Source organism: Equus quagga, chromosome 7 (genome assembly GCF_021613505.1).
Source record: "Equus quagga isolate Etosha38 chromosome 7, UCLA_HA_Equagga_1.0, whole genome shotgun sequence".
Lineage (NCBI taxonomy): Eukaryota > Metazoa > Chordata > Mammalia > Perissodactyla > Equidae > Equus > Equus quagga.
The window spans coordinates 53,974,604-54,002,359 of NC_060273.1; the positions used below are offsets into that span (position 1 = coordinate 53,974,604).

Here is a 27,756-nt window from a genome sequence, read left to right on the forward strand (position 1 = left end):
GCAGCGGAGGAAGAGCCACTCAACGAACGAATGCTCACCTATAATCGTGTGCCCTTGTTGACAGGTGCCTGTCTTTGTACTTATGGTGATAAACTGTTTCTGTGACTTCATCTTTTGAATTTCCATGTGGCTGTTTCTTGGGATAGGAATAGGCGGCCCAGAAAGTGTCACCACTTGCTTGTGGCTGAGTCTGAGTAAGAGGAGAAGCCCTGCCTCCGGCAGAGTCTGGAATCCATCTCTCCCAGGGTGGGGCAGGCCCTTTGCTGTGTGCCTCTGCCTGCCACCCTTGCCTCCTTTGGGCAGCACAGACAGCTCCTGGCCATATGGGATGGAAGACAGCAGGAGAATGATGGTCAATTAAGGCACAGAGGAGGTGAGAGTTGCATTCTGCACCCAACCAAATTCCCAGTTCTGCCACTTACTCGTGGGGTGATGAGTTGTGTAGCAACAAGCTCTCTGAGCCTCAGTATTATCATCTGTAAAATGAGATTAATAATGTAAATAATGTAATGAGATAATTGTAAATAATAAAAATTGTAAGTGTAATAATTGTAAAATGAGATTAATAATTAATACCTTATAGAGGTGTTGAGAGGACTCAGTTAAGACCTGTGAAGCCCTTAGAACACTGCTGGTGAGCCCTCAAGAAAGATTAGTGTTGCTACTGTTACTCTGGAACTTTATTCTGCCTCTGTGGTTGGCTGAGGCCAGAGTCTGTGCTGGAGGTGGGTCAGTCCCATCCTGTGGTTTTTTGTTCCTTCTGGCCATAAACCACTGCAGGGCAGGGCCTGAGGTTGACCTGATTCCTATCTGCCTCTGTCCTGGGGGAATGTGTCCTTCTGCGGCCCTGGTGTGTTTGCTGATCTAATCAGGAAAATGATTCAGGGCCCATTCCGCTGTTTATGTTGGCTCTGGGCCTAATCTTGTCTGTCTTGAACTGTAAGTCCAGGAAGATGGACCAGATCTGGTTCAAGTTCTCTGCTGGGTGGAACCTCTCAAGCATTTGGTTTGATAAATAAATGCATTTGGGGAGGGTGACTGGGTTGGTGATAGCATCATCTTAGTTTTACTGATTCATTCCTTTGGGAACATCTTGTTACCTAAAGAGCGGTCAATTGGGCCATCATTCTGCCTCCTGTCTTGGGCACTGAGCTTTTAATAACCATCGCTGGCATTAATTGGGCACTTACCATTTACAAGCTCTGTGTTAACCACTTCCATATGCATGGTCTTGTGCAATCCTCAGAACTACTCAGTGAGTCAGCCTGATTGTTTTCCCCTTTGCCTAGATGAGGAAATGGGGGCTTGGGGATGTTAAATCACTTGCCTAAGGTCACAGATGTAGTAAGTGCAGAACCAGAACTTAGGCAGTCTGTATGCAGAGCTGTAAACCCTTAATGTTCACAGGAATCAACTGGAGACCTGACTAACAGGCTGAGGCAGGTTCAGAAGATCACGGGCCTGGCCTGAGATGCTGCATTTCTCACAAACTCCTGGGTGATGGTGATGCTACTTGTCCCTGGACCATGTTTTGAGTGACAAGGCATCAACTTAGGAAACCACACAGCCTTAGCTTTGTGGGTTATCTGTTTTGCTAGGCTCAAGGTTTGACTCCATGCACAGTTGCCTGGCAGCCATTGGCTCACCCACTCGTGGCAAAGATGATGTCATGTGGGCTCTCAGCAAATGAGGTGCTAAACCTTGCAAAGCTTTAGGGGCTGTACTTGATGAAGTGGTTGCTCTGGAACCATCAGAGCCAGAGCAGTCTAGGCAGGGTAGCCCCTCTCCCTTCTGTCTCAAGTCCATCCTATTGACTGAGAGAGGGCCACGTTGCATCCTTGGAAGTGTCATTTTCCTAGTCCTGGCTAGGTTCCTGGGTGTAGGGGTCAGGGGAAGTCACTGTGACCTTCATTTTGCACCCAAACTTCTTTCTCTTGTGTTCTGATCATGGCCTCACTTAGCCTCTTGTTAGCCCCAGGCTCAAAGCCTTTCAGGAGTCTTTGATTCCTTCCTCAGCCCTAGCTTTCCTGTGGTTGTCAAGTCCCAAATTGATTCAACCTGTGTAATTTCTCTGACATCTCTGCCTCCAAAACCTAGAAAAAGGGACAAAGTCTTGATTACCTCTGAATACCATAAGCCATTATTTATTTGATGGCTGCTATGTGAATTATCCACTTCATTAAGCTCTTACCACTATCCAGCAAGCCGCTATTATTATTGCTCTTGGTCTGATGATGTAAACAAGGGTCAAGAGACTTGCTGTGGGTCACCCAGAGAGTAAGTTTTGGCTCCTGGACCCAACGCAGAATCTAACCAAGTGCTGTCGCTCCTAATCCCTCTGCAGTAGTGCCTCTCTCCTTTCTGTCTGTCTCTACTACAGCTAGAAGCATCATCATCAAACACTGTTGATCATTTATTCATTCAACAACTACCTATTAGGCCTCTAGTGTATTCCAGTGTGATGGGAGGTGCTGGTAATACAATGGAGAATGAGACAGACATACTCCCTACCTGTATGGAGCTTCATTTCAGTAACCATTATTATTGTTAATTGTTAGCCACCTGACTTTTATCTGGTTATTTAATCCATATGAATCCACATGGCCCATATGAACCTCAGCTTTCTCATCTATAAATAGAGACCATTGTAGTTCCTACTCCACAAAGGTGCTGCAAATATCAAATGAGGTCGTGTATGTAGCTCTTAGCACTGGTGCATAGTAGGTGGACGATAATCTGACCTGAAATTGCATGTGAATTAAATCGAGGTTCTTCAGCATGCTGTTGCAGGACCTTCCTTCCAAACACCCATGTTCCACTCAGGATGAATTACTGCTCTTCCCCAGGCCTGACACACTTTTTCCTGATTCTGTGACCCTACTCAAGTGCTGTTTTCTTTCACTGTTTGTAACACCCTACCTCTTCTCCACTGTCAAACTCTTACCCACTTTTCAAAGCCCAACACAAATGTTGCCTCTTCCACTAAGCCTTCACCAATCTCACCCGAAAGAAGAGCTCTCCGTTCTGTGATGTAGGACATGGGGCTGTCCTCTTGGCTCCCATGTAGCACTGAATCATGCTGCGTTGTGTTCTAGTTAACAAGTCTGTCTCCTGTGCTCAGTCGTAAGGTTTCTCACCCATTCAGCAAATATTTCACGAGCCCTCACTATGTGGTAGGCAGTGTGTTACCCACGGCAGTATGTGATGAAGGCAAGAACTGTCAGGATGCCTCTCTTCACAGAGTGGACGGTCTAGAATGGCACTGTCCAAGAGAATGTTCTGTAGTCACGGAGCTGTTCTGTCTCTGCGCTGTCCAATATGATAACCATTAGCCATAAGCAGCTATTGACCACTTAAGATGTGACTAACGTAGCTGAGGGACTGAATTTTTAATTTTGCTTAATTTTAATTCATTTTAATTTAAATAGCCACGTGTGGCTACTAGACACTGCATTGCACAGTGCAGGTAGTGGGAGAGAGCTGTTAATTAAATAATCACAAGAAAATCAGTGGAAAATTACAGTTGTAATAAGTACTATGCAGAAAGCGTATGTGGGTGCATGAAGGCATACTGGGAGGATCTGACCTAGACTGGTGGGGATAGTGGTCAGGGAAGGCTTTCCTGAGACAGTAATGATTGAGCAAAGATCTGAAGTGACTGAGTAGGATTTGGGGAGGTATGAAGGGCATGCATGCTGATAAACAAGCAGCGTGTGCAAATAACCTACGGTGGAAAAGGGCATGGCCTATGAGAAAGTCTCTGAGAGTCCAAGAGCAAACACCGTCTCCCTCCCTCCCTCTTCTTTGACATCTCCAGAGCACGTGGCACTGTGCTCTTCACGCAGTAGGCACTGAATTACATTTCAAGTTTGGAGGTGTGACACTGAGGTTTCACTTCCTGTGCAACCTCACTCATTTCCTCCTCAAACTACTCCAGCTGGAGAACCTGGAAACTAGCTCCTATTCCATCTCTGCTCTGGAGGTCCCAATCAGTAAGGAATCTTCTTTACTACATGTATGGCTGGCAACCTCCCACCCCTCAGGACTGTGGGAAGTATTCTGGGTGTAGTCTGGAAGATATTTGGCCACTGATAGGAGCTAGAATCACAATAGAATCTGTTTATTGTACCATTTGTCCATTCATTTGACAAATACTTGAGAATACCTGCTACAAACAGATCCTCTGCTAGGTGTTGAGGATGCAGTAAAGAACGAAAGAGATAATGTTCTTGACCTCACGGAGCTTATATTGTAGTGGGGGCCCCCAGGTACCCCAGGCTGCAGCAGTCAGGGCCACTAGTTCCTTGTGGAACCTCAGTGTTTGTGGCAATGGGTCATGTTCTCACGGGTCACTGCACAACTCAGACACACTCCCCAAACCCAGTCATCCTAACTAGGGTCCCAAATGCCTCGGCCACAGAGTCGAGCCCTAGGATTGCCAAGTACTTTAGCTGTGGACTCCTGGGAGCTACATGTAATTTGCTGTATGTTCTCCCCAGGAACTCTGCCTTGCATACAAGTGGGGAGTGTGTAAATGCCTTAGAGTCATCATCTTTTAATAAGAAGAAACAAATAACTCCTTGTTTATACCCCAGCTTGTGGTCCCCACACCAATTCCTTATTCACACTCTTGGCTCACGAAAGAGCTTAAACAAAGTTTAGTTCCCCAAGGCAGGGGGAAGGGTGGAAAGTCTAATTTTTTTTTTTTTAACCTACTCAAGGTCTTGTCCAAACGAGTTGTCACCAAAAAATGAAAGCCAGATGTTATTTTAGTGAGAAATAAATATGTGGCCAAGCTGCAGATTGAACCTGAGGTCTCCCTGGATGGTTTCCACGTGTGTCGGTAGCTGGACTCCCAGGTATCTGCGACTCACATTCTTTCTCTTGTCTCTTAGCTGAGGCGCAGCACGCACAGATGGCTAATGAGCAATTAACATCCAAGCCGCACATCCCGCCATGGCGATACCCGTCGGCTCAGAAGTCAGATTCAAACCAGAGCTCTGAGCTGCCGTGGGCTGCTGAGTTCAGGGTGAGAGGCATAGACCCACATCCGGAAAGGAGGGAAAAGACAAATTCAGGCTCAAAATGCTGCCTCCAGCTCCTCAATAAGGGATCTGCTTTTGTTGGGAGCTCTTAAATCGTCACGGGGTACGTACTTCAGATAACCATCGAGGAATCACAGATGAGATCAGGGCCTCAGAGCAAAGAGCGGCCCTTTGGGGTTTAACATTACAGCGTGTTCTTCCCCAAGTTTCCTTCAGTGGTAAGCCTTTCAGCCAGAGGAAGTGTTTTCGGTAATTGGCCGAATCTCCGTAGGAAGACCGCTGAGCTTGCTACTGCTTCTATCAGAGCATTTCTCATCTCATGGATTTTTCTCACACTTTTCAAGTTCTAGATACAATCACTTGTGCATTGGCCTTTGAAACATGTCGTGCCGGTATTAGAATTTCCTTGGAGCACAAAAAAAAAAGGTGAGAGAGGGAAAAAGTGATAGAATGGAGCTCAAAGGGTGAGTGGGGCCCAGAGCAGAGAGAGAAACCCTTGGGAAAAAGGCAAGCAGCATCCAACATGGAGACTGTGGGGAAGGGAGTTAGAGGGTGAGGTGGGCAAGAGAGCCGAATTAGGAATGTCCGTCCCAGGCTGAGTGCATGGCGCGTGGGCAGAGCAGGCTAAGGGGAGGCATGGATTCAGGCTGACCACACAGACACTGGGGAAGATGCCCAACCAAGGGGCTGGATTATAGGCACCGATCGAGGGTCTCCAGGAAAGGAGGGGTCTGCTGAGGGCAAGGCAGAGCCTATCTTTGAGGAGGTTTCCTCCTATATACACTGAAGATAATAGTTCATAGCTCATAGGCTTATTGTGAGGATAAAATAGATTAATCATTGTAAAGTGTTTAAAAGAGTGGCACTCAATAAATGTTGTTATAGTTTCCAGGCAGGGGTTTAGACATGTGGGAACAAGAAAAGACACAGTTTCTAAAACATCAGTTTAATTCTAGGGAACAAGTTTGAAAAACTAGATCAGCTCAGCCTTTGAAATGTACCATATATTTATTCATATCGTCATCCCATCTTTCTTTATTCAAGAAATCTGTATGGAGCCCTTTTGATGTACAGTGCACTCTTTTAGGCCCTGGGCTACAGTGACCATTTAGAGCAGGATTTGGCAAACTGGGGCCCATGGACAAAATCCAGCCCACTGCCTGATTTTGTAAATAAAGTTTTATTGGAACATGGCCACACCCATTCACTTATGTATGGTTTATGGCTGCTTTTATTCTACATTGGTAGAATTGAGTAGTTGTGACAGACAGCATAGGGCCAGCAAAGCCTACAGTAGTTAGCACCTGGCTCTTTACAGGAAATATTTGCCCACCCTGATCTGAAGGGATCTTTCAGTATGGCACTCGCTCTCTAATCAAAGGAAATTGCAGTGTAGTGAAATAATTTCAGAGTACCGTAGGAATGGAAAGGGGAGGGTCAGACAGGCTTCCTAGAAGAGATGCCTTCTCAGCTGAGACCTGGAGGCTGAATAGGAGTTAATGAAGTAGAGAAGAAGGGAAAAGCGTTCCAGGTGGAAGGAACAACATTTGCAAAGACCCAGAGGTGATCTCTCAGAGCAGAGTATGTTCAGGAGCTGAATGAAATTCATCATAGCTGGGGGGACAGACGACAGATGACACATAGCTTAGCAAGTATGATGAAGAACTTTTGGTGATTTTCTGAGGGCAGTGAGGAGCTATTGAAGGCTTTTCAGGGAAACAACATAATTAGGCTTGTGTTGAAGAAGATCAGTCCACCTGGAATATGGAGGCAGGGTTTAAGAGTTGAGTGAAAGGGTAGGGAGCAAGACTGGAGGCAAAAAGGCCAGTGGGGAGGCCATTTCAGTAACACAGAGGACAAGCACAGTAGCCTGAATTGGTAGAGTGGCAGTGGAGTTAGGAGAAGAGAGTGGTTTAGAGACGTATTTAAGAGGCAAGGCTCATAGCACATAATGATAGCTTGCACTAAGGAGTGTCAAGTGAAAAGGAGTGAAATATGGAGGGTCACTCCCTGAGATGGGGAGCACGTGTGGAAAAGAAGGTTGGTGTGGAGGGAGATGGCAATGTCCATGTGGGACATGCCTATAGGATGTCCATGAGGAGATGTCAGGTTGGATTCTTTTCAGAGCAGCCCACATCATTCATTCCACTGCTTTAAGACTAGAGGTGAAGATGTCAGCCATTTAGATATCTGAAGTCTTTTCTAAAGAGTGGAAAGCAAAGAAAAGGCCCAAGGGAGGGTGCACCCTGATGTGTCCCAGGAGTTGCAGGGAGGCTTGTGGCTGGAGCAGGGTGAGACGGTGGGAGAGTAGGAGGTGAAGTTTGAGGGGTGAAGAAGTAGGGAGGAGGACAGATCGTGTAGGGATGTGGCCCATTACGAGGACATTGACTTTCACTCTGAGTGAAATGGGAGCCACTGGAGGGTTCTGAGCAAAGAAATGACACTTCATTAATGTGGGTTTTGAAAGGATCACTCTAGCCACTAGTGGCAATAGGGTGTAGGGGGCGACAGGGGCAGCAGGGAGACCAGTCAGATCTGCATGCCTCTCCTCCTCCTCTGTGTCAGTCAATTTTCCCTTCTATCCAAACAACCTCAGAGTTTCAGTGACTTACAAAAATATTGATTTTCCTTGCTTATGGGTCATGGGTTGGCTGGGTTTGTCTGATTTCAGCTGATCTCAGTTAGGCTCAGCTGGGCTTGGATTCAGGCTGTGGATTGGGTTCAGGATCTTCCATGTGACTTTTCATTCCCCTTGGGCTAGTGGCTACCCAATGCATGGTTTTCTCATGGCAGATAGAAGAAGAGATGAGATCAAGCCAAGTCACAGAAGCACATTTAAAGCTTCTGCTCACATCACACCCATTTACCTTCTGTTGGCCAAATCAAGGTGCATGGCTAAGCCAGACATTAGTCGGGGAAGGAAATATATGCTGCCCACTTTAATGGGAGAGACTGCAGACACATGGCAGAAGTCTTGGGTGGAGGATTCTATAGCAGAGAAGGAAGGAAGAGTTGGTACCAATAAACCAATCTACTGTGTCCTCTCTCTATTCCAATCATCCTCATCCAATGTCACAGTTTTGCCAGTCATCTTCCTGTTTCTTTCATCCGTTCCTAACTCTGGTCCCTTCAGCTCACATACTCCTCACACAATGGTCTCTTTCGTGTTCTCCCCCATCAACTCTTGTTTTTCCCTGACAACACGTCCTGCATGTCCCTGCCTGAGTTTTCTTCCTACAGTGTTTTTTTCTTCATGCTGATCCTGCTTGAGAAACTTCAGTGACCAGCCATTAAGCAACACAAGATTCCCCAGATAGCCAGTAATTTCTGAACCCTCATCATAGTTTTGATCAATCTAACACCTGTACTCTTATTTTGTTTGACTTCATGTCAACTTACTTTTTGCTCCTTAGCCTCATCTTAAGTAATAATGACCATGAGAGAGTCTACATTTTCTAAAAACATAAAAATATATGCTGATTAAAATAAAAATACTTGTGCATTTACCCTCTGAAATCACTAGAGGTATGATGATTGCTTTTGGGAGCCCACTGGCCTCCCGCAAGCCCATGCAGCTTCATCCCACCTGTCTAGCGTTCGCTCTCATCTATGCATGTTTCTGTTGATGGGATCATGATGGTCCCCTCACTGTCTGTGCACCTGTCATGGAACAGCAGTTGCCCATGGCTTTGCTCATTCCATGCTCTGAGCCTGGTGGACCCTACCCCTTTCTGTCTACCTGTCCTCTAAGAGTTGTCTCCTCCATGAGTCCTCTAGCCTCTAGTCAGCTCTCCCTTCCTGCTTTGCTTACAGTCAATGCCCGTTGCCCAAGGTTCCAGCTCAGGCTTCTCTCAGCGTTTCACGTGTGCTGATCTTACCAACTTGGCTCACAAGTTCCCCGAGCCTCACTTGACTTGTGCCTGCCAAGTCGCTTCATCCACCCCACAGCTGTTTGTCCTCCTTCACTGTGCATGTTACAGTAGGTGCTGCTTCTGTGGTGTCCCAGTGCAGTACCTGTGACCATATGTTCTCTCAGCCCTCTCTCTGTTTTTCATTCCCTGGCTCATTGCTCCTTCTCTTTCAAGATGCTAATCAAATATTTCCTCCTCCGTGAAGCCATAAAGACTTCTCCCACGACTTGCCGTATTTCCTTCTCTCTTAGCACACATCACATGTACCATCTATGCACTTATCTTCCTTCCCCACTAGACTGACTGTGAACTCTTTAAGGACGAGGTCTTGCTGGATTTTGTGTCCTAGAGCATGACCCAGAATAGGCACTTAGTAAACATCGAATTTCTCAATCAATTTTTGAATTAAGTGACTTGAACTTTACTGTTTCAATAGGACTATACATTCTTTGAGGGCAGAGATCTTGCCTTCTCTCTTTTTCCTTCCCATTGTTGCTTGCCCCAGGTAGGCAAATAGTGGGTGCTTGTTAAATTTGCAGTAAGATGAGTATCATAGGAAATGCAGGAGGTGGTGGAAATTGAGAATGAAAATCAGTGCAGTTAAGATAGTTTAGCATTTCTAAGCTCTTTCAGACATCAGCTGACTTTGAACAGCAAATGTGTCTTGATTTTGATAATTGAATGCAAAGGAGGGTGTGTTCCTAGTGCTTTGCCTTTGTCCATGGTTGAAAAGATGTCATTCGTGTTAGGAAACTAGTCCTGTCCATTCTACTCTCTCCATCAGCTCTCCATCTGGAGATGGTGTCGAATTCTTTTCAGGATGGAACTGTCATCCTGTGTGTGTGTGTGTGTGCGCGCGCGTGCACGCGTGTTTGTGTGTGTGTAAAACAGAGAAAAAGAGAGATAGCAGTCCAGATGCCAACACACCTGGAATCTATTTGTGAGGATCACTGGTTCAGTCCACAGCTTGGGCCATTCATTGATTTCTCGCTAAGTGAACATCTGGGATTCAGTTCGAGACGCCAACAAGTTTGGATGGGATCTCAAAGCCATGGTTGGATGGGGAACTGCTCGCCCGAGGTGGAGGTGAAAGAGGTGAGCAGGGGCTCTTAAACTGTTCTGCAGACTTCAGTTCAAATGCAATAGCCGGAGGGTTGAGAAACCCTTCCCATTGCTGGAAAAGCATTCAAGAAAAGGAATAACCAAAGAAGACTCAATCAGATCAAAGCAGTAATGCAATCTGATAAGTGCTCCCTTTCCCCTTTCACCCTGTTTCCTTTCCATACTGCCAGTTCTAAATATATCCAGGTATCTTCCTTTCCTACAGAAAAAAAGAAAAGAGGAAGAAGAAGAAGGCACTGGCCCGGTAGTGTAGGGGTTAAGTTTGTGTACTCCGCTTTGGCAGCCTGGGGTTTGTGGGTTTGGATCCCGGACAAGGACCTACATACCTCTCATCAAGTCATGCTATGGCAGTGTCCTGCATACAAAATAGAGGAAGGTTGGCACAGATGTTAACTCAGCGACACTCTTCCTCACCAAAAAAAGAAGAAAAAAGCTTGGACCTGGACCAGGAAGGAAATGCTATGAGAAAGTAAAATTCTAATTGGTTATAGATGAGAATTGGTCACAGATAATTACTGTACATTCCTTGGCTCATGCCTGAGAAGGCTTAAAAGATCTTTTTTGTTGCTAGATATGTAGACATTTAGATACCTAGATAAACACACAGAGAAGCACCATGCTTAACAGATCTTGCAGCGTGTGAGTGTTTAGAACAGAAATGAAAGGGAAATTTGTCATTCACAAGCTAGGAATGTTTGAATCTTTTGCTGTCAGGTCTCCTTTTCATTTCATTTCTTTTTTTTTTTTTTTTTTTTTTTTTTTTTTTTACTTTGAACTTTCTCAAAACAAAAGGCCAATGGGTTCAAACAGGATCATTTTAAACAGTACACTTCCAGAAAATTTCTGCTAAGTTGCACCTGCCCTCTGTGACATACGTCTACCAGCTAGGGTATTTCTCCTTCAGTTTACATCTGTCTTTTTCCTACCTGTGGGTTGAAGGGATTGGAGACCCAGATGAAAGGCCTAGAATAATCCAGAGAGAAAATGAAAAGTCTCTGGTGGGCTGCACTCATGCTATCCTGTTTAGAACCAGCTTTGCTGCTTTTGGGTATTTTAAGGGGGAAAAAGTCCTCACAGCTGCCTAAAGTATTTTTCTCTTAATTCCTAGTAGGAATGACACAACATTAACCATAGGCTGCTCAAGGCATGCTTGATGTCTTGATGGAGTGTGCTTTCACAGAGCAATCCTAACCTCAAAGGAATTCTCCATCCCCCTCAGCAGCCCCCCAACACAGCTCTCCCATATTCATTCCCAGGCAGCACAGACAAGAGAGAGGGTTAGCTTTTGTGGGGCTTTCTGTCTTTTCTTTTCAGCAACTCTTGTTTTGCTGATATAGAAACTTCACTTGAATGCTCCACTTGTTATAGGGACCCTCACCTCACTCTGGCTTCACTTGATTCTGAAGCTGTCCCTGCTTCCCTTTCAGCCCACTATTTGACTCACATGGTGTGTGCCTCGTGCTCCAGACTCTCAGGACCCTCTTTCAAGCGCTCTGGCAAAGTGTTAAGTCTGTGCTGTTGTGATTGCAATCCTGCGGTAACCTGGTTGCAATACTCTGGAAGGTCCCTAACGAGATGCTCTAGTTTGAACAACCAGAAGTGAAATAGCAGCCAGAACAGGGGTGCAGAACAGAACATTGGGCAGCATTGCACAGCAACTTATAGCACTTTAAGTTTTTCATGAAGTTTGCCATCTTCGTCTCATTTATTCCTCAGTAATTCTGTGGGATAGCTGAAGTGGGTATTCACTCATTCATTCATTCATTCATTCAACAACCAACCAAACAGCACATATTTATTGAGCACCTACTAGTTGCTAGAAACTATTTTAAGCACTGAGTTGCAGTGAGCAAAACAGTCCAAAACCCCTCTTCTCATGGCACTTCATATCTGAGTGGATATTGTAAGAGGTATTATTGTTCACATTTTTCACATGGAGAAACCAAGGAAAAGAGAGATTAAACCCCAAGGACACACAGGTCATTTAGAGCTGGATTTAGAATTTAAGTATCCTATCCAGCTCTCAGACTAGGGAGAACAGAATAGGGATCTTAGGAATCCTCTCATCCCACCCACTGCTTCTGTGGTTTAGAAAACCATGGCTCAGACAGGGGCTGTGGTCTACACGGTCACACAGCTCTGGGAGCAGAGCTAGGGCCAAAGCCTGGCTTCCTAAGCCCCAGCCCCATGCCCTGTCCATGAGTTCTTGGACCCTGAAGGGGCCTATAATTTACTGACTGTCATCTTGTCACTGTCCATCACCCACCTAATGACCTTTGTCTTAGTCCATTTGGGCTGCTGTAACAAAATTCCACAGACCAGGTAGCTTATAAACATCAGAGATTTACTTCTCACACTTCTGGAGGCTGGAAGTCCAAGATCAGGGTGCCAGGATGGTCACATTCTGGTGAGGGCCCTCTTTGGGGTTGCAGACTGACAACTTCTTGCTGTGCCCTCACATGGTGGAAAGGACAGGGGATCTCTCTGGAGCCTCGTTTATAAAGGCACTAATCCCATTCACGAGGGCTCTGCCCTCATGTCCTAATCAGCTCCCCAAAGCCCCACCTCCTAATACCATCACCTTGGGAGTTAGAATTTCAGCATATGAGTTTGGGGGAACACACAAACATTCAGACCATAGCAAACTCCCTTTCTTCCTTAACCAACATGGATTTCATGACCCATTTTCCTGAGTACTATAAGCACATTCCCTCTACTCCTGTGTCCCTCTCCTCTTCCATCATAGTTCCTGGAAAAACCCTAACCTTGGCTGAAGTCAGGCTTCAATTGTTTGCACCCTCTCACCCAGGCACCTTGGATATGGCTGGAGAGTGAACACATGCTTATATGGATGACTCTCTCTTACAACTCAGGATCACTAACCTCAAGGGGACTTGCTCCTGCCCACCAACCCTCCAGGCTTTTCTAGTTAGTTCACTCTCCTGCTCTTTCCGAGACAGCTGTTTCTCACCTTCTCTTCTCAGTCATCGAACACCTCCTTCCCCCCACCTCAGTCTCTGCTGAGGGTCTAGCTTCCTTTTTCACAAAGAAAATAGAAGTAATCAGAAGGGACCTTCTGTAGACTGCCACCATGATATTACCATACACTGTCCCCTAACTTCTACCTCCCCTACTGTTGCCACAGATAGCCTGTCTTCAGCCCTGTCACAGGCCATTGCCATCACTTGTGTGCTGTGTGCTGGAATTTCCTCTGTTGGCTAATCAGGAGCCTCACTCAAAAGTTTTCCCCTCATCCCCTGCATCAGCATATGAGCATGTTGCAATTTCCCCATCTTAAAAAATGAAAACAACAGAACCTTTCTTGATCCCATATCCCCTGCTAGCTATCAACCCATTTTCTGTCCCCTTTTATAGCAAAACCCCTCAAAATCATTGTTTTCCCTTGATTTTCTCCTCCCACTCTTGAACCACTCCAGTTAACAGTTCATGCCTACTTCTGTACCAAGCTACTCTTTCCAGGTCACTAATGAGCTCCACTTTGCTAAATGCAGTGTCATCCTCATCTTTCACTACCTCTTGGCAGCATTTGATAAACCCATTCCTCCCTCCTTGCAACTCTTTCTTCACTTGGCTTCCATAATTCTACCCTCTCTTGCTTCTCCTCCAGCCACACTGGCTGCTGTTTCCTCCTCCCTCTGATTTCTAATGGATGGTGCAGCCCAGGACTCAGTTCTTATTCCTCTTCCCTTCTTTTCTTCGTCTCCTGTGGTGACCATGGTTCATGCCCTTAAATACCTCTACATCTTTATTTTGATCTTATCCCTAAAGCCCAGATTTGCATATCCAGTTGTCTATGGGTTGTCTCCACTTGGATGTTTATAGGCATATCAAATTTAGCGTGTCCAAATCTGGTCCCCCCCAGACTTCCTCTACCCATAGTCTTCCCCCATCTCAGTGACAACAGTTCCAAAATTTCAGATGCACAGGCCAAAACCTCTGCATCATCCTTAATTTCTCTTTCTCAAGTCTCACCTCCAATCCAGGACCAAATCCCATCTGTTCTACCTTCAGAATACTTCCATCTAAACACCTCTGCAGCTGCCACACTGGTATGAGGGTAAAGAGAATTCCCAGAGAAGGCAGCAGCATGTGCAAAAACCCTGAGGCAGAAGAATTTGCAAGACTGGAGTACCTCAGAAGAGATGGAGGCATGACTCTTGAGTCTGGGGAGCTGCCTGCCCTTTTGGCCCCATTATGAACTGTGGAGTGAAGAGATCTCTATGGGGATCTGAGCTTTGGCCGCTGCCAAGTGGTCTGACTGTATGGAATGGATCTGGTCAGCCCTGAGGGGTGTACATTGACTCTGTAAAGTTGCATGCACGTTATGTCTGTAATGCATGTTACATGTGTGTGTCTATGCATTCACATGCATATATAATGTGTTTTCTCCCACCCCAGACATGTTTTCCTGGAGTCTGAACCCTCAGTGTAACTAATGTGGTTCCATGTGCAATCTACTGGGGGATCCCCAGAAACCCTGGATCATGACTTTAGTCCTAGATAAAGTAGCCTGTTGGTCACGGCCCCTGCAGTTCCCTGCAGTGTTCTAGGTGAAAATGACTTAGGCCTTATGGGTTAGCCACCCTGGAACAAGAGGACTCTCAGTGCCCTTCGGCTCGTTCTCTGTGGAGCCAGTGTATATCCTGCTGCCACGGCACAGACAGGACCTTCTTTTCCCCTCCCCCGTCTCTCCTCCTGCAATCAAGGTCTTCTGGAGGCAGGGGTATCTTGGCATATGGCAGCATCTGGGACAGGGGTCAGAGGCAAGGCAGGCTCAGGCCGCTGATGTACTCTGCTTTATCCCTAACAACCGTGTAATTGGAGGAAAATTGGTCCAATGTGAGGTGCAGAAGAGTTCAAAAGGAGTTGTTTGGGGGTCTTTATGCTTGTTTTCTTTTCATGCTGGAGTCCTGGGTTGGATCCCAGCAAGATGAGATCCTAGGCAAGCCCGAGAGCTCTCTAGAACTGTCGCTGCATCTCAGGACAAAGTCACCCGCAAGGGCCGGCAGGGGCTGAGAATACCCTTGGAGAAGTTCTGAATGCACAGACCCTTTAGGTCTGAGAGGGGAGCAAGAACAATTGCTCTTCAGAGATGGCTCAGGATTCCCCTCCTGCCTTGGAAGCAGGGATCTCCTGAGGCCGTCAGAGCCTTCTTCTGAAACCAGAGGGGCGGGATCAATAACTAGGCCTTGGACAGCGAGGCCGAGGGAGCACAGGGCCAGCTTTCTAGTCTGCTGTGATTCCGTTTCTTCAGCTATAAAATGAGCAAATACTCCTTACGATCGGCGTCCCTCCTAGGACTGTTGAGAGGCCTCCTGGTCAAGCGAGTACCAAAGAGTTAAGGAATCAGAATGGTGAAGGGATTCAAAGCACAGGTTTTGGTGTCAGAGAGACCTCTGTCCAAACTTCATTCGTCAGCGGTGTGACTTTGGACAAGTTACATAACTCTCTGTGCCTCAGTTTTCTTATAGAAAATAATGATCATGACAATGTCTACTTCAAGAGTCGTTTTAAGGTGAAATGAGGTAATGCATATAAAACACCTCACATGGCACTTAGCACATTATAAGTGCCCTATGTTAACAGAAAAAAGGAAAGATGGAAGAAACAACAAGAAGAAAGAGATCGTTACTGTTGCTTTGATGCTAAGACAAGATGGTTTTTATGATCGTTCTTACCTGATATCCAAGTCTCCCAGTAGATTTCCCAGCTTCCTTTGCAGTTAGGTTTGCGCCATGTGACTGGTTTTGGTGAATAAACTGAGAGCAGAAGAGATATGAGTTACAACTGGGTTAAGAGCTGCCATGGCTCCTCCCTCCATCTCTTCTCCCGGCACAGTGGTCTTGGAGGCCACACGTTCTCTACAGCATCTTATGGGAGAGCAAGCTCTTTAGGTGTGTGGAATCTGTGTCTACTGTGTTAACCCAGTGAGATTTTTTTAGTTCATTTGTTACTGCTAATAGTCTTGTGACCAATGTCATCTATGAAGGAGAAATATATTTTCTATATTTCTGACCTCCTGGGGCATCTGGGGATGATGATAATGATAATAACAGTGGCTGCCATTATGGAGCCTTCGAGAAACGTCGCAAAGCCCATTGCAGATGTTGAACCATTCAGCTGTCTCAGGTACCTCATGAGGTATAAGTTTGCTGTTACAGAATAATTGTATTCCTAAAATAAACTTTAAGTTATTTTTAAAAGGGGTTTTCTTAAACAACTTCAATGAGAAAAAAACTGCTTAGGGGCAAGAGTTTTAGACTGTGACAACAAAGTTATTTCTCCTACAGAAATGTCAAAAATAAAGGTTTTTAATTGCTATTAGGAAATTTTGAAGTTACAAACTAAAAATAACAGATTTTCAAAACTGGCGTAAGCCAACCTAAATGTCATTGAGCAAAAATGCTGAATTCCATGGAAGGCAAGACTCAGGTCAACTTGCTTCCAAACATCAAAATAAATCGTGGCTTGGTCCAGAAGTGCTGTTAAAAAGAAGCCCCATTATAGCTCAGTGAAACTGCTATCAAAAAATAAAAATAAATTTTTTAAAAAAGGAAATCCCAATGGCAAAGAAGAGCCAGTTACCCGACTAAAGTGGCCATGGGTGTTGAGGCATAAAGGCTTTCTTCCCACACGTGGGGACCGTTTCTGATTATGACAGTGGTATAAACCAACAACCATCACAAATCAGGTTCCCTACTGAACTGATCAGGTTACAACCAGTTTGCATTATGAAAATTTGCATAGCAGGAAAAAAGCCTGAATTTGATTTGTTTGACAGGTGAGGAAACAAAGAAAATATGAGGCCATTCTTGGCTATGGCAAGTAACTGTGGAAACAGCCCCAAAGCAGGCTCTCTGCTCTTTTGACTCTGCTCACAGAGTTCCCCTGGTGTGTAGTGACATCTGTACATCTTTGTGGATAATGCTGCCACCTCTGAGCTGGGATTCGAGGTCTCTGCATTTTGGCTCTGCCCTTCTCCTGGAGCCTGCCCTCATCCCTGGGGCTCCCTGCCTGGAGCCCCAGCTCACAGGAAGCCTTGGGCCTCTCCATCCCTCCACTGGGGGAGGTGGGGAGCTTCTGCTCTGAATAACAAAGCTGATTTGGCCCCTGTTTCTTAGATGTGCTGCTGTTTCTGAAAGTACCAGTAGACCTGGAAAGCATCCAGCTGCCTAGGAAAGTGCCTGGGAAGTGGACCCAGTTGATTTCATTACTAAAGCAAACAATCCTGGTGACTTTGGGGAGTTAGCACCCTTTGACTTTTTCCCTCCCTTAGGCCTTAGATAGGCAGCTCTACATTCCACACCTCCCTGAGAAAAGGAAGGGACTGGCAGTGCCTGGTGCTGAGGCCTGCTGCTGACAGACCATACTTCCTTCCGGCCTGGAGGCCTCTCACCCTTTCCTCGCCCAGTGAGGGGAAGCACTCAGCCCCACCCCTTCTAACTTTGCTGGTCAGTGAGGCAGGTGAGTTTGGGAGCTTAATCTCCAAGAGGTTTCTGGAGGATGCAGACAGACTCAAGCAAGTGGGCTCTCTGGGAGTCTTGTTTACCTCCATACAGAATGGCTCCCTCCTCCTAAGCCAGGAAGGCTATTGACTCTTCAGACTCCCCAAATTGGCCATTCCTGACCTATGATTTATTCCTGAAATTCAACAGGCCCTTTTTCAAGGCCCCCGCACATGCCTGGGGCTGTGTTGGTGGAAGTTGGGACACCAACCAGATATCAGACGTATTTCTTACTCTCTAGGACCTTCAGAACATAATGGGAAGGTGAGACCCACTCGTTAGGTAATAAATCAGGACGGTCTATAAAGAAGTGTTAAATTAAACATCATCATTATCCATGATAGTTAAGAGTGCAGGTTTGACATCAGGTGTCTGTGTTCAAATCCCATCACCATCATTTTGGTCAAGTTTGACTTTGGGCAACTGCCTTAACTTTCCTAGGTGTCTGTTTCCTTATTATAGGGTGACTAAGAGTACTAGCCTCAAAGTGTTTCTGTGGGGAATTAAATGAGATGGTATACGTGAAATGCTTAGGACAGTGCCTGACTCGTGGTCTTAGTCTTATTACTAGCTACTGCTTAGTTGTTGTCCATACATATTTGAGAGACCCCAGTGGTATAGAAATCTGAAATCTAAACACACCACCTCCTGCATGGTGGTCCTCCCTTCAAAAGCGATTGGTAATTTTCACTGATCAGTTACCCAAGTGCGAGCCCTGGGGGTCACCTTTAAGACCTTTGGTCCCATAACTCCATCAACCGTCATCTGTATTCAATCACAAAGCCCTATTGATTGTATGTCATATCTATGTCCTACACTCCAGTCCTACACTCTCATCCTTAACCAGGCCCTCACACAACCACACTGATTATTCCAGAGCCCTGGTCTTAGTCAAGAGCTTAGTGGTCTCTTTGATTCCAATTTTACCCTCTTCCAAACTAGGTTTACTGCCATTCAAGAGAACTTTCTAAAATCCAAACCAGATTATTATTCCCTTGCTCACACCCTTTCTATGGCTCCCTATGACTCTCTGTAAACAGCCAAGCCCAAATCCTTTATCATGACCCATAAGGGCCCTTGTGATATGACCGCTGCCCAGCTCTGCAGCTTCATTGCTTGTGTTTCTCCAGTCACCTCCATATTCTGGCAATGCAGGCCTGCTCCCCAAATGCTCCTTGGTCTCCTTCCCTCCATGACCATACACATACTGCTCTCAAACTCTAGAACCTTTGTCCGTGTCTCCTGAAGAGTCACAATCATGCTTCAAAAGTAAGCTCCAAACTGCTTTCTTTGAGAAGCCTTCCTGTACCCAGGTCTGGGTTAACCACCCCTCCTCTGTACTGCCACAATGCCTTTGCTTATAAGATCACAGTGCAACTTTTTATTTTCATGTCTGTCTCCTCCACTAACATCTGACATTCTTATTCATCTGCATTTTATTCATGCAGATGCAGGAAGAGACTGCAACCTATTCATCTTTGTACCTTCATATTGAAAAATGACTGCAGAGATGGGTGGATGGATGGACGGATGAATGGATGGGTAGATAGTGGTTGGATGAATGGATAAACTAATGGTTGGATGGTTGAATAGATAGGTAAATGAGTGAAATGAGTGAATTCAACAAATGAATGGCAAAAGCTTCTAATTAGATCTGAAACCCTGGTACCTCCAGGAAGGCCATCAGCAGTAGCACAAAGACAAGGCTTTGTTTCTTGGAGCTTCACAGTTCAGGCTGAAAAGCAGTATGACTTTGCAACTAGCAGCCAGTGGGTTTTTTACTTTGATGCTCTGCATTGTTCCTGGAGGAAAGCTGAGGAGTGTTGATCTTAGAGGGAAAGGGGACACCCAGGTAGGGTTTACCACATCATTGATCTGGCTTGTGGCCTGTTTGCTGACCTTGGGTCTATCCTCATATGGATTCCATTCAGTCCTTTTCCCCATCCAGGCATCACTGATTTGTTTCCAGCTTGAACTACGGCAGATTTCTACCCCTGGGCCCTGGGTGACAGAGCAGCAGATGGCATGAGTGATGGAGGACACCATGGCCATGGTCACTGTCTGCAGCCCAGTGCTTACCTGTCCCTCCATATACGGACACATTTCATACTGTTCCTGTTCCTGTTCAGGACTTGGGTTTGTACAAGCCACATGAGAAGTGCACCTTATACAGCTTGGAGCCTTCATCAGCTCTTCAAGGAAAACCTTTCAGACTGGCTTGCTTCACTGTGTAAACATGAATAAATCCTGGAATAAATTGCAAATGAAATGGAGTATCAAGCTCCTTGTAATAGGGAGAACCAGCATGTGGCCCGCCCAAGCCAAAGTGGAAAGACCCTGAAGCTTTTGGGAGAAGATCCCAGCCCAGCCACCATGGAATCCTCATTCAGGGTTAATGAAACAGCAGGCAGAGGACAATTGGCTAAATTTGGTTGTGTTTTTATTTTCATCCAGCCACAAATACCGGCAAAGAGCTGAAAACGATTCCTTCTCTTCTTGGAGCCTCGGAGCCAAGCTGGTTTTATTTTTAGCTTCAATTCTGGTTTTAGGCTTTTAGCATGCTAAACACCCTACCCACTGCAGGCAGCGGTGGGCCAGAGTTTAGGATTTTGGCCTAGACTGGAGTATTGGTTGTCTGAGTATAACTCTCACCGGGCTTTGTGCAGCTGTGACAATAGAGGGTGGTTCCAGACAGACTCACATAGAGACCCAATTCTGGCCTTAGGGACCTCCAAGACAGTCCTTTTCAGGGAGGGAAATGGATTCAGGGTGATGGTTGTCTAGGTTGGGGTGGAGGAGGTGGCAACCCTGGATGAGAGGAAGCAGAGATAAAAAGAAGAAAGGGAAAGGGGAAGGGAGCTTTCATTTATCGCAAGGCTTCCAGTAATTAGCGGTTCAGAACCAGGGCTCTGAAGGCAGACGGCCTGGTTCAAATCCTGCCTCTATCTCTTCCTAATGCTGCGGCCTTGCAGAATGTGCCCAACCTCTCCAGGCTTCAGTGTCCTTATTGATGAGATGCAGATAGTGACACCTGCCTCCGAGCTCCCCTGTCTGAGATCCTGCCCATCTAGTATGTACACAGTGTCTGACATGGAGTTAGGACTCAACAAATACTATTTTTGTCATCGTCGTGCTCTTACTGCAATGCTAGACACTTATGCATAAAGTGTGTCATTAAGACTAACTGTAACCCAGTGAGTAGGGTTATTTTGTAGATAGAAAACTGAGGCTCAGCAGGCTAGGTAATTTCCCCAAGATCCAACAGCGAGAGCATGATATAGCCGGACCTGAACTCAGCCCTGGCCAACCCCAAAGTCAAACCACCCCGTCTCCTTGGGACCAGTGCTTCCATGTGATATAGAGGGACTTCTATGATATAGAGGGACTTACCACTGACTGTATGGAAACTGCTCAAGCAACTGGATTCCCCCTAGCCCTCATCTTCCCTGGACTCCCCCCTTTCTTTCCATTTTAGTAACAGGAACACACAAAGGGCAGATACCAAGAGTGATCAGGAGAACACTGGTCAAATTCATGGAAACAGAGGAGAATGGGTGTTGCCAGGGACTGGGGGAGGGGGAATGGGGAGTTATCATTTAATGGGTACAGAGTTTCAGTTTTGCAAGATGAAAAAAGCTCTAGAGATCTATTGCACAACAATGTGCTTACCACTCCTGTACACTTAAAAATGCTTAAGATGGTACATTTTATGGGGATTTTTTTTGCCACAATTAAAAAATAAATAAAACCCAAAAAGATCGCTGGTGTGTGAGTCAGGCCACATGGTGGGGCCAAGATTTTGAGCTTATCTTGTCCAGCTTCCCAGCCTTCTCTCTGGCCTCCTTCCAGTCAGGAGTCTCCCCGACGACATCGCTGGGCCACACCTGCCCGCACTCCGCCTGACCCCTTCAGGGCTGAGCAGCACACTTCTGACAGGAGACTTGCTCTGTGAAGTCTTCCGTGCTCCTCTCTCGCATGCTCTGCCCTTTTGACCTCCTTCTAGTCCCCTGTCCCTCTGAAGTTTTTGTCCATCAACCTGGGATGAAAGGGGGAAAGTAGCAAAATCCCACTCTGGGAGTCACGTCTGCCTGGTGCAGAGGGAGTGTGGGCTTTGGGGCCAGAAGCTGGGAAGAAGCTCCCCTTTTCTTTACCTCAGTTTGCTTAGCTCTAAGATGGGATCATACAGTTGTCCTACATAGCCAAACATAGGCTGTTCACTCTAAGTGGAAAACTTCAGCCACGCTGTAGACTGATCTTTTACTGCGGCAGATTCTGGGGCCTGAGATTCTGAGGATTCTGGAGACAAAAGATTTGGGGATACTGGTTTGGGCATTCACTGACTAGGCTGCAAAAAGATGCTAGGACAGAGTGGCATGGGGACAAGCAAGGAACAGGGTCTCCCTCTTGGCCTCACCCTCCCAAGAGAGCAGCCTTCATGGAGACCACAACAGCGGCTCAGTGTCCCTTGGAAATTCAGATGGCCCTCTTTCCTGTGGGCATTAGCCTTGACCATTCTCAGGAGAGAGTCTGGCTCTGTTGCCACCATCCCATTGGGCATCCCTACTGGGCTGCTTTACTCCAGCCGCACTGCACCCCTACACTGTGGTCCCCCACTCAGGGCTGAGTTCTCCATTAGGCTCAGCGGAGACAGTGCCCAGGGACAACAATACTATTAGCGGCCTATGAAAATGTTTTTATTTCTTTTAAAATTAGAAGGGAAAAAATGAGCTTTCAGGTCACAGTAAATGTTATATATAGTGTTAATATATTGTTTTTATACTGACACAGTTGTAAAATATTAATTTAAATTTTTTAAATTTTTATAGAGGAAAGTGTCCACAAAGAGAAAAGTGCTGAGGGCCCATGAAAGTCATCACACAGCCCTGCTCTGGTTCGAAGAGCCAGGCTGGCAGGGTTCCATGTGGTCCCTCAGCCCATGATGATCTGCCTCGCCCTCTTCTCTGTTCCTATAGCAACTATTGTCTGTCCCTCAGCCTCCACACACACCGTGTAGGATCTGGAATATTCTTTCTAGTATTTTATTTCTTTTTAGGGTTACATTTCATATGCCAGTTCCATCATTTGGCAGTAGCTACCTGGTGCACATGATAAGAAAAGTTGACAAGCCTTGTCTGGGGTCCTCAGGAAAGAATGTTGTGATCAATTAGTGCTATCTGGCCCAGGCTCGTGATGGGGGAGTGACAGTTAGTATGCCATGTTCTTTCTTATGACTGACCTTTACCTTATATCCCCAACTTGGCTACAAACTCCACAAGTCAGAATATGCCTTACACATGCGGGGCATCCCTCATTGAAAGATCTAGAAAGTCTCTTAATATCTCTTGATTGATAGATTGAAGCCATGTCTGTGGATACACTTGATGTAATTTACTGCCCCCTTGACGTCCTTTTATTCTTTTTTTCATCTTTAGGCGCCTGAACAAGAATAAGCTCCAAGTCCTTCCAGAACTGCTTTTCCAGAGCACACCGAAGCTCACCAGACTGTGAGTAGAGTTGAATTGTATTCTCTGCCTGGTGTCTTGCCTGGCCTTTGTGATGTGGAGAACATGGTAGCCTTGGTGGTGTGGAGAATATGGTGGCCTTCGTGGTATGGAGAACGTGGTGGCCTTGGTGGTGTGGAGAACGTGGTGGCCTTAGTGTGTGGAGAACGTGGTGGCCTTAGTGTGTGGAGAATGTGGTGGCCTTGGTGGTGTGGAGAACATGGTGGCCTTGATGTGTGGAGAACATGGTGACCTTAGTGTGTGGAGAACATGGTGGCCTTAGTGTGTGAAGCCCCGTGCTGTGCGGAGCTTGGCAGTAAGGCCATGCTCATGGAGACTTGGAGCAGGGCTTCAACGTGCTGTGCCCCACAGCCCACGCCAGGCTTGATTTTCTTGCTCCCCTCCTTCAGAGATCAGCGGCTTAAGTGGCCCGTGAGGGCTAGTGACTCGTGGTAGTGGGTCACTCCTTTGCAAGGAGTGAAGAAGCTCTTCCATTTAACTTGGGTCTGACCTTACCTCAGGGGAGTGCCCTGAGGGTGGGATTTGAGGTGAGTTTGTCCACAGGAGACTACCAGTGGTCTCAGACGGCAGTGGACTGGACTGAACGTTTCGACCTCACCACCTGGCTGGCTAGAACAATTCCCGTCCTTTGCCTGCTCCCTACCCCTGCCAGCCTGGAACCCTGGATGTGGAGGTCTATGATTTTGTGGGAAAAGGAAGAAAACACCTTGAGTTTTGCTTTATCTTCTGGAATGGTCCCGGATATTATGAGGGGGGAAGAGTTGGAGAAGCCTCTGTGCATTTCTTCACCGTTAGAGTTTGGAAGCTGGGAGCTGGAGATGCACGTCAGCACGGAGATTGTGATTCACGTATTGTGGGCATAAGGCAGGTGCTAATTATTGACAGTGAGCAGCTCCATGATTCGAACCTAAAAGTCCCCCTGGCAGTGACTAGTGTACCTGATGGAGTGAACTGGGTTGCCCAAGGCTTGACTTTCTGAATGGAGTGGTGCAGTGTCTGGCTGCTTAGCAGTCTGGCAGCGAGATTTACAGCCTGGCTGGGAAAACTCTGACATTACTGGGGAGGCTCCAAAGTTGTGGCCACCATTCTCCTTTCCAATGGCTGTGTTTAATACCCACTTATGTAGTCAAACAATGCATGTAGGCTCCAGGATAAATTGGGAAATACAAAACACATGTCAGCGTGTGCACTTAAGAACGAGTTCTGAATTAGGAATCTATATCTCTGTCTATCAGTACACGCACAGAAACTATATACATAAATGTATTTTAAAGGGTGCTTTGTTAGAACAAGAACAGGCAAAGATTGGCTGGTGTTTCAGTGGTACAGCAGCCTTGCTTGCCTTCTCTAGGACACACCTGTACTTTGTCAAGGTCTCCTCTTGCTGTGTACTCCATTTCTCCTGCTCAGTCCACCTGGCTGACTTTGCTAACTGTGGGAAAGAATGTTCGCTGCTTTCCACCCTTCCACTCTGAATCTGCCCTGTTGGGCGTAAGGGTGGATAAAGTGCAAGTTCAGCAGCCTGCGTGTCTAGCAGAGCTGGATAAGCAACACCAATGGGCATACAGGGAAACTAGCTGGTTTTTTAACTTCCTCTTTCCTCTATAGTTCTTTCCCTAAATGCTCACCTAAGAGCTGTCTCTCCACCCAGCACCACGTTGTGCCTTTTCAACCTGCTTCTAACTAATAACGCGGACTGTGTGCTCTTCCTCTGGAATCAGGCAAACAGAAGGTGCGTGTCGGGCTGGAGCTTCCGGGCAGCTTTGAAGCGGGTGGGAGTGAATGTTTGAGTTGCTCCAGGATGTCAGGTGGGCTGGTTCTCACTCATGAAAGGTGGCCTTGCAGCTGCTTCGCACAGCTGTTGCATGATGCCCACTTGTGTGGGGCTGGTCTTGATCTGGGCGGAGGGGGAATTTCAGGCAGTGATAACTGGTCTCTGAGATGCTGGGCGCCAGGCCTAGGCAGGCAGCATGGGAATACGGGAAACCCCAGGGTAGTGTCCTGACTGCCACTTTCTGAGAGAGGTTGGGATAGTCACTTTCCTTCTGCACCTAAACATCGTCATCAGTAAAAAGGAGACACCCGCTTCTCCCCTCTACCTACTCCACTGAGGAGCTCTGAGTATCCGATGAGATAATAGTGAGTGTGTGTTTTCTAGGGTTTAAAGTACTGTGTGAGTGTAATCATTGAAATAACTATTGTTACTCCTGCAATTCCCATCTTCACAACCTCCATTTCTGATGTCCTTTCTCTGAGAGGCATGAAGAAACCAGGAGTTGCTGTGAGCACTGAGATAAATTACACGGAGCTTTTGCTTCAAGCCAGAGAGCTCAGCTGGGAAGACAGGGACGATGTTTGACTCATCATGCTGTTCATCCCGCTCCAGGTCCCTGGCCAGGCACAGAGTGTGGCACAAATGGGCACTCGTGAATGGGTGCATGAATCCATGAATGATATGGGCCAAAGGATATAGATGGGACTCCCAAGGAGCTTTGGTTCTTTTATCTACCATTCATTCATTCACTCACTCATTCATTCATTTATTCAATAAGCTTTTCCAAGTGCTTGGTCTAGCCTGGCCTCTGTGCTGGGTGTCGAGCTGCAGACGTGAAGGATGTCCAGTTCTCGTGTGCCCCATCATGACACATTTGGAATGGCTGCCAAAAAGCTGAGAGCTAAATATAATTTTTTTTCATTGAAGCAACTATATTAAGCCAGGTTTGGGTTATAATCAGCAATCCCTTTTTCTCTCTAGGCTTGATCTTTGATTTTTCTTAATGGCCCTATTGCATCTTTGTCTTATTTTGTCAGCCTCTGCAGGGCCTCTTTGGAAGGAAGCAGGGTACAAATTAGAAATCAATAAATGTGCAATCATGAGTGTGTATACTTATGCCACTGGCTCTGTTTTAAAAGAGCACTGAATCTCAGTAGACACAGTGAGCCATTTTCTAGAGAATGCTAAATTGAATCCTGTGTGGCCGTCTACCCTGTAGTATGCCGTGCAGAATAAGGAGCAATTCTGGACACACCTTTTCTTACTAGATAATAGACAAAAACTGCTTAATGCTCGATGTTTATCCAGAAAAATACCTTTTGGAAAGGCTATGAATGCGTAAGACATGTTTCTAGTAGTGATAGGAAAGGGAAATACTATTTCTTCAGAACCTATGTTATTATAATACTACTACTAAGTGGTAAGTGGCAGAAATGCAACTAAAATTGGTTTAACCCAAAGAGGAAATATATTAGTTTTATGCTTGGGAAATCCAGTGATAGTTATGGATGGCTTTAGGAACAGCTGGATCCAGGGGCTTGGTGATGTCACTGGGACTTCATCTTGCTCCCTCCATCCCTTGGAATAGTGCATATGATGACAGACAGAAGCAGAAGACTCAGAGGGTGCTAATATGGCAACCCGGGAGAAAAAGGTTTCCTCATCAACAGGCCTGCAGAAAAGAACTGAGGGTAGGGTCAACTGCTTAGCTTGGTCATACATCCATGTCTGATGAATCACTGTTGCCAGTGAGATGGTGTCCTGTGATTGATCAAGTTTGGGTCATGTGTTCATCACAGTTGTTTGGGGATGAGGGTGTGTAGGGCCTGGGAATGGGTTTCTCGAAGGAAAGAATAATTCTGTTATCAGAAGACAGAGGAAGACATGCTGAACTTGAAAACAACACCTGTCTGCAAGTTTATTGAGCATCTACTCTATGCAGTTCCACGTGCTTTAATTGAGTGCTTTGGATCCGTAGGATAACATCAAGATGATAATGGCAAACATATTGCCAGGTGCTATGAGCACTTTATGTTTATAGATGGTCCCTGACTTATGATGGTTCGACTTAGGATTTTGTGATGGTGTGAAAGCCATATACATGCCCTAGAAACCGCACTTCAGGTTTTGAATTTTGATTTTTTCCTGCACTAGCGATAGGAGGTATGATACTCTCCCGTGATGCTGGGCAGTGGCAGTGAGCTGCAGTTCCCAGTCAACCGTACAACCCGGAGGGTAAATAACTCATACACTTACATCCATTCTGTGCCCAGACAGCCATTCTGTCTGTCGCTGTCAGTATAGTCTTCAATAAATTACATTAGATAGTCAACACTTCATTATAAAATAGGCTTTGTGTTAGATGATTTTGCCCAACTGTAGGCTAATGAAAGTGTTGTAAGCATGTTTAAGGGAGGCTCGGCTGAGCTATGATATTCAGTAGATTAGGTGTATTAAATGCATTTTTAATTTATGATCTTTTCAACTTATGATGGGTTTATTGGGATGTAACCCCATTATAAGTCAAAGAAGATCTGTAACTCGTTTGATACTCCTAACAACTCTATGGGGTAGGTACTATGATTATTACTATTCTATAGATGGGAAACTGAGGCTCAAAGAGGTTAAAGAACTTGCCTAATATCATCCAATTGCTTAGTGACAGAACCAGGAATCAAATTTGGGTAGTTTGACTGCAGACTCTGTGCTTTTTCGTGCTATACTCAGCTCCCTGCCTCAATACTCCCATTTTATAGATGAGGAAACTAAAGCTCAGAGTTTAAATTACTTGCCCATATATCCCACATTTCTAAGCAGCACTACACTGGGCACTTTGCCTCAATGCTCAGACTTAAC

At 46.0% G+C, this 27,756-nt stretch overlaps 1 protein-coding gene across 1 annotated transcript in view; it reads left to right on the forward strand.

Annotated features, from left to right (window-relative positions):
* The window catches only part of SLIT3 (slit guidance ligand 3), a 592,330-nt gene that overhangs the window by 77,020 nt on the left and 487,554 nt on the right, over positions 1-27,756 (forward strand). The window contains exon 4 of the mRNA XM_046666802.1: positions 23,037-23,108. Coding sequence (XP_046522758.1) covers positions 23,037-23,108 — 72 coding nt within the window. The remainder of the gene's footprint in view (positions 1-23,036; positions 23,109-27,756) is intronic.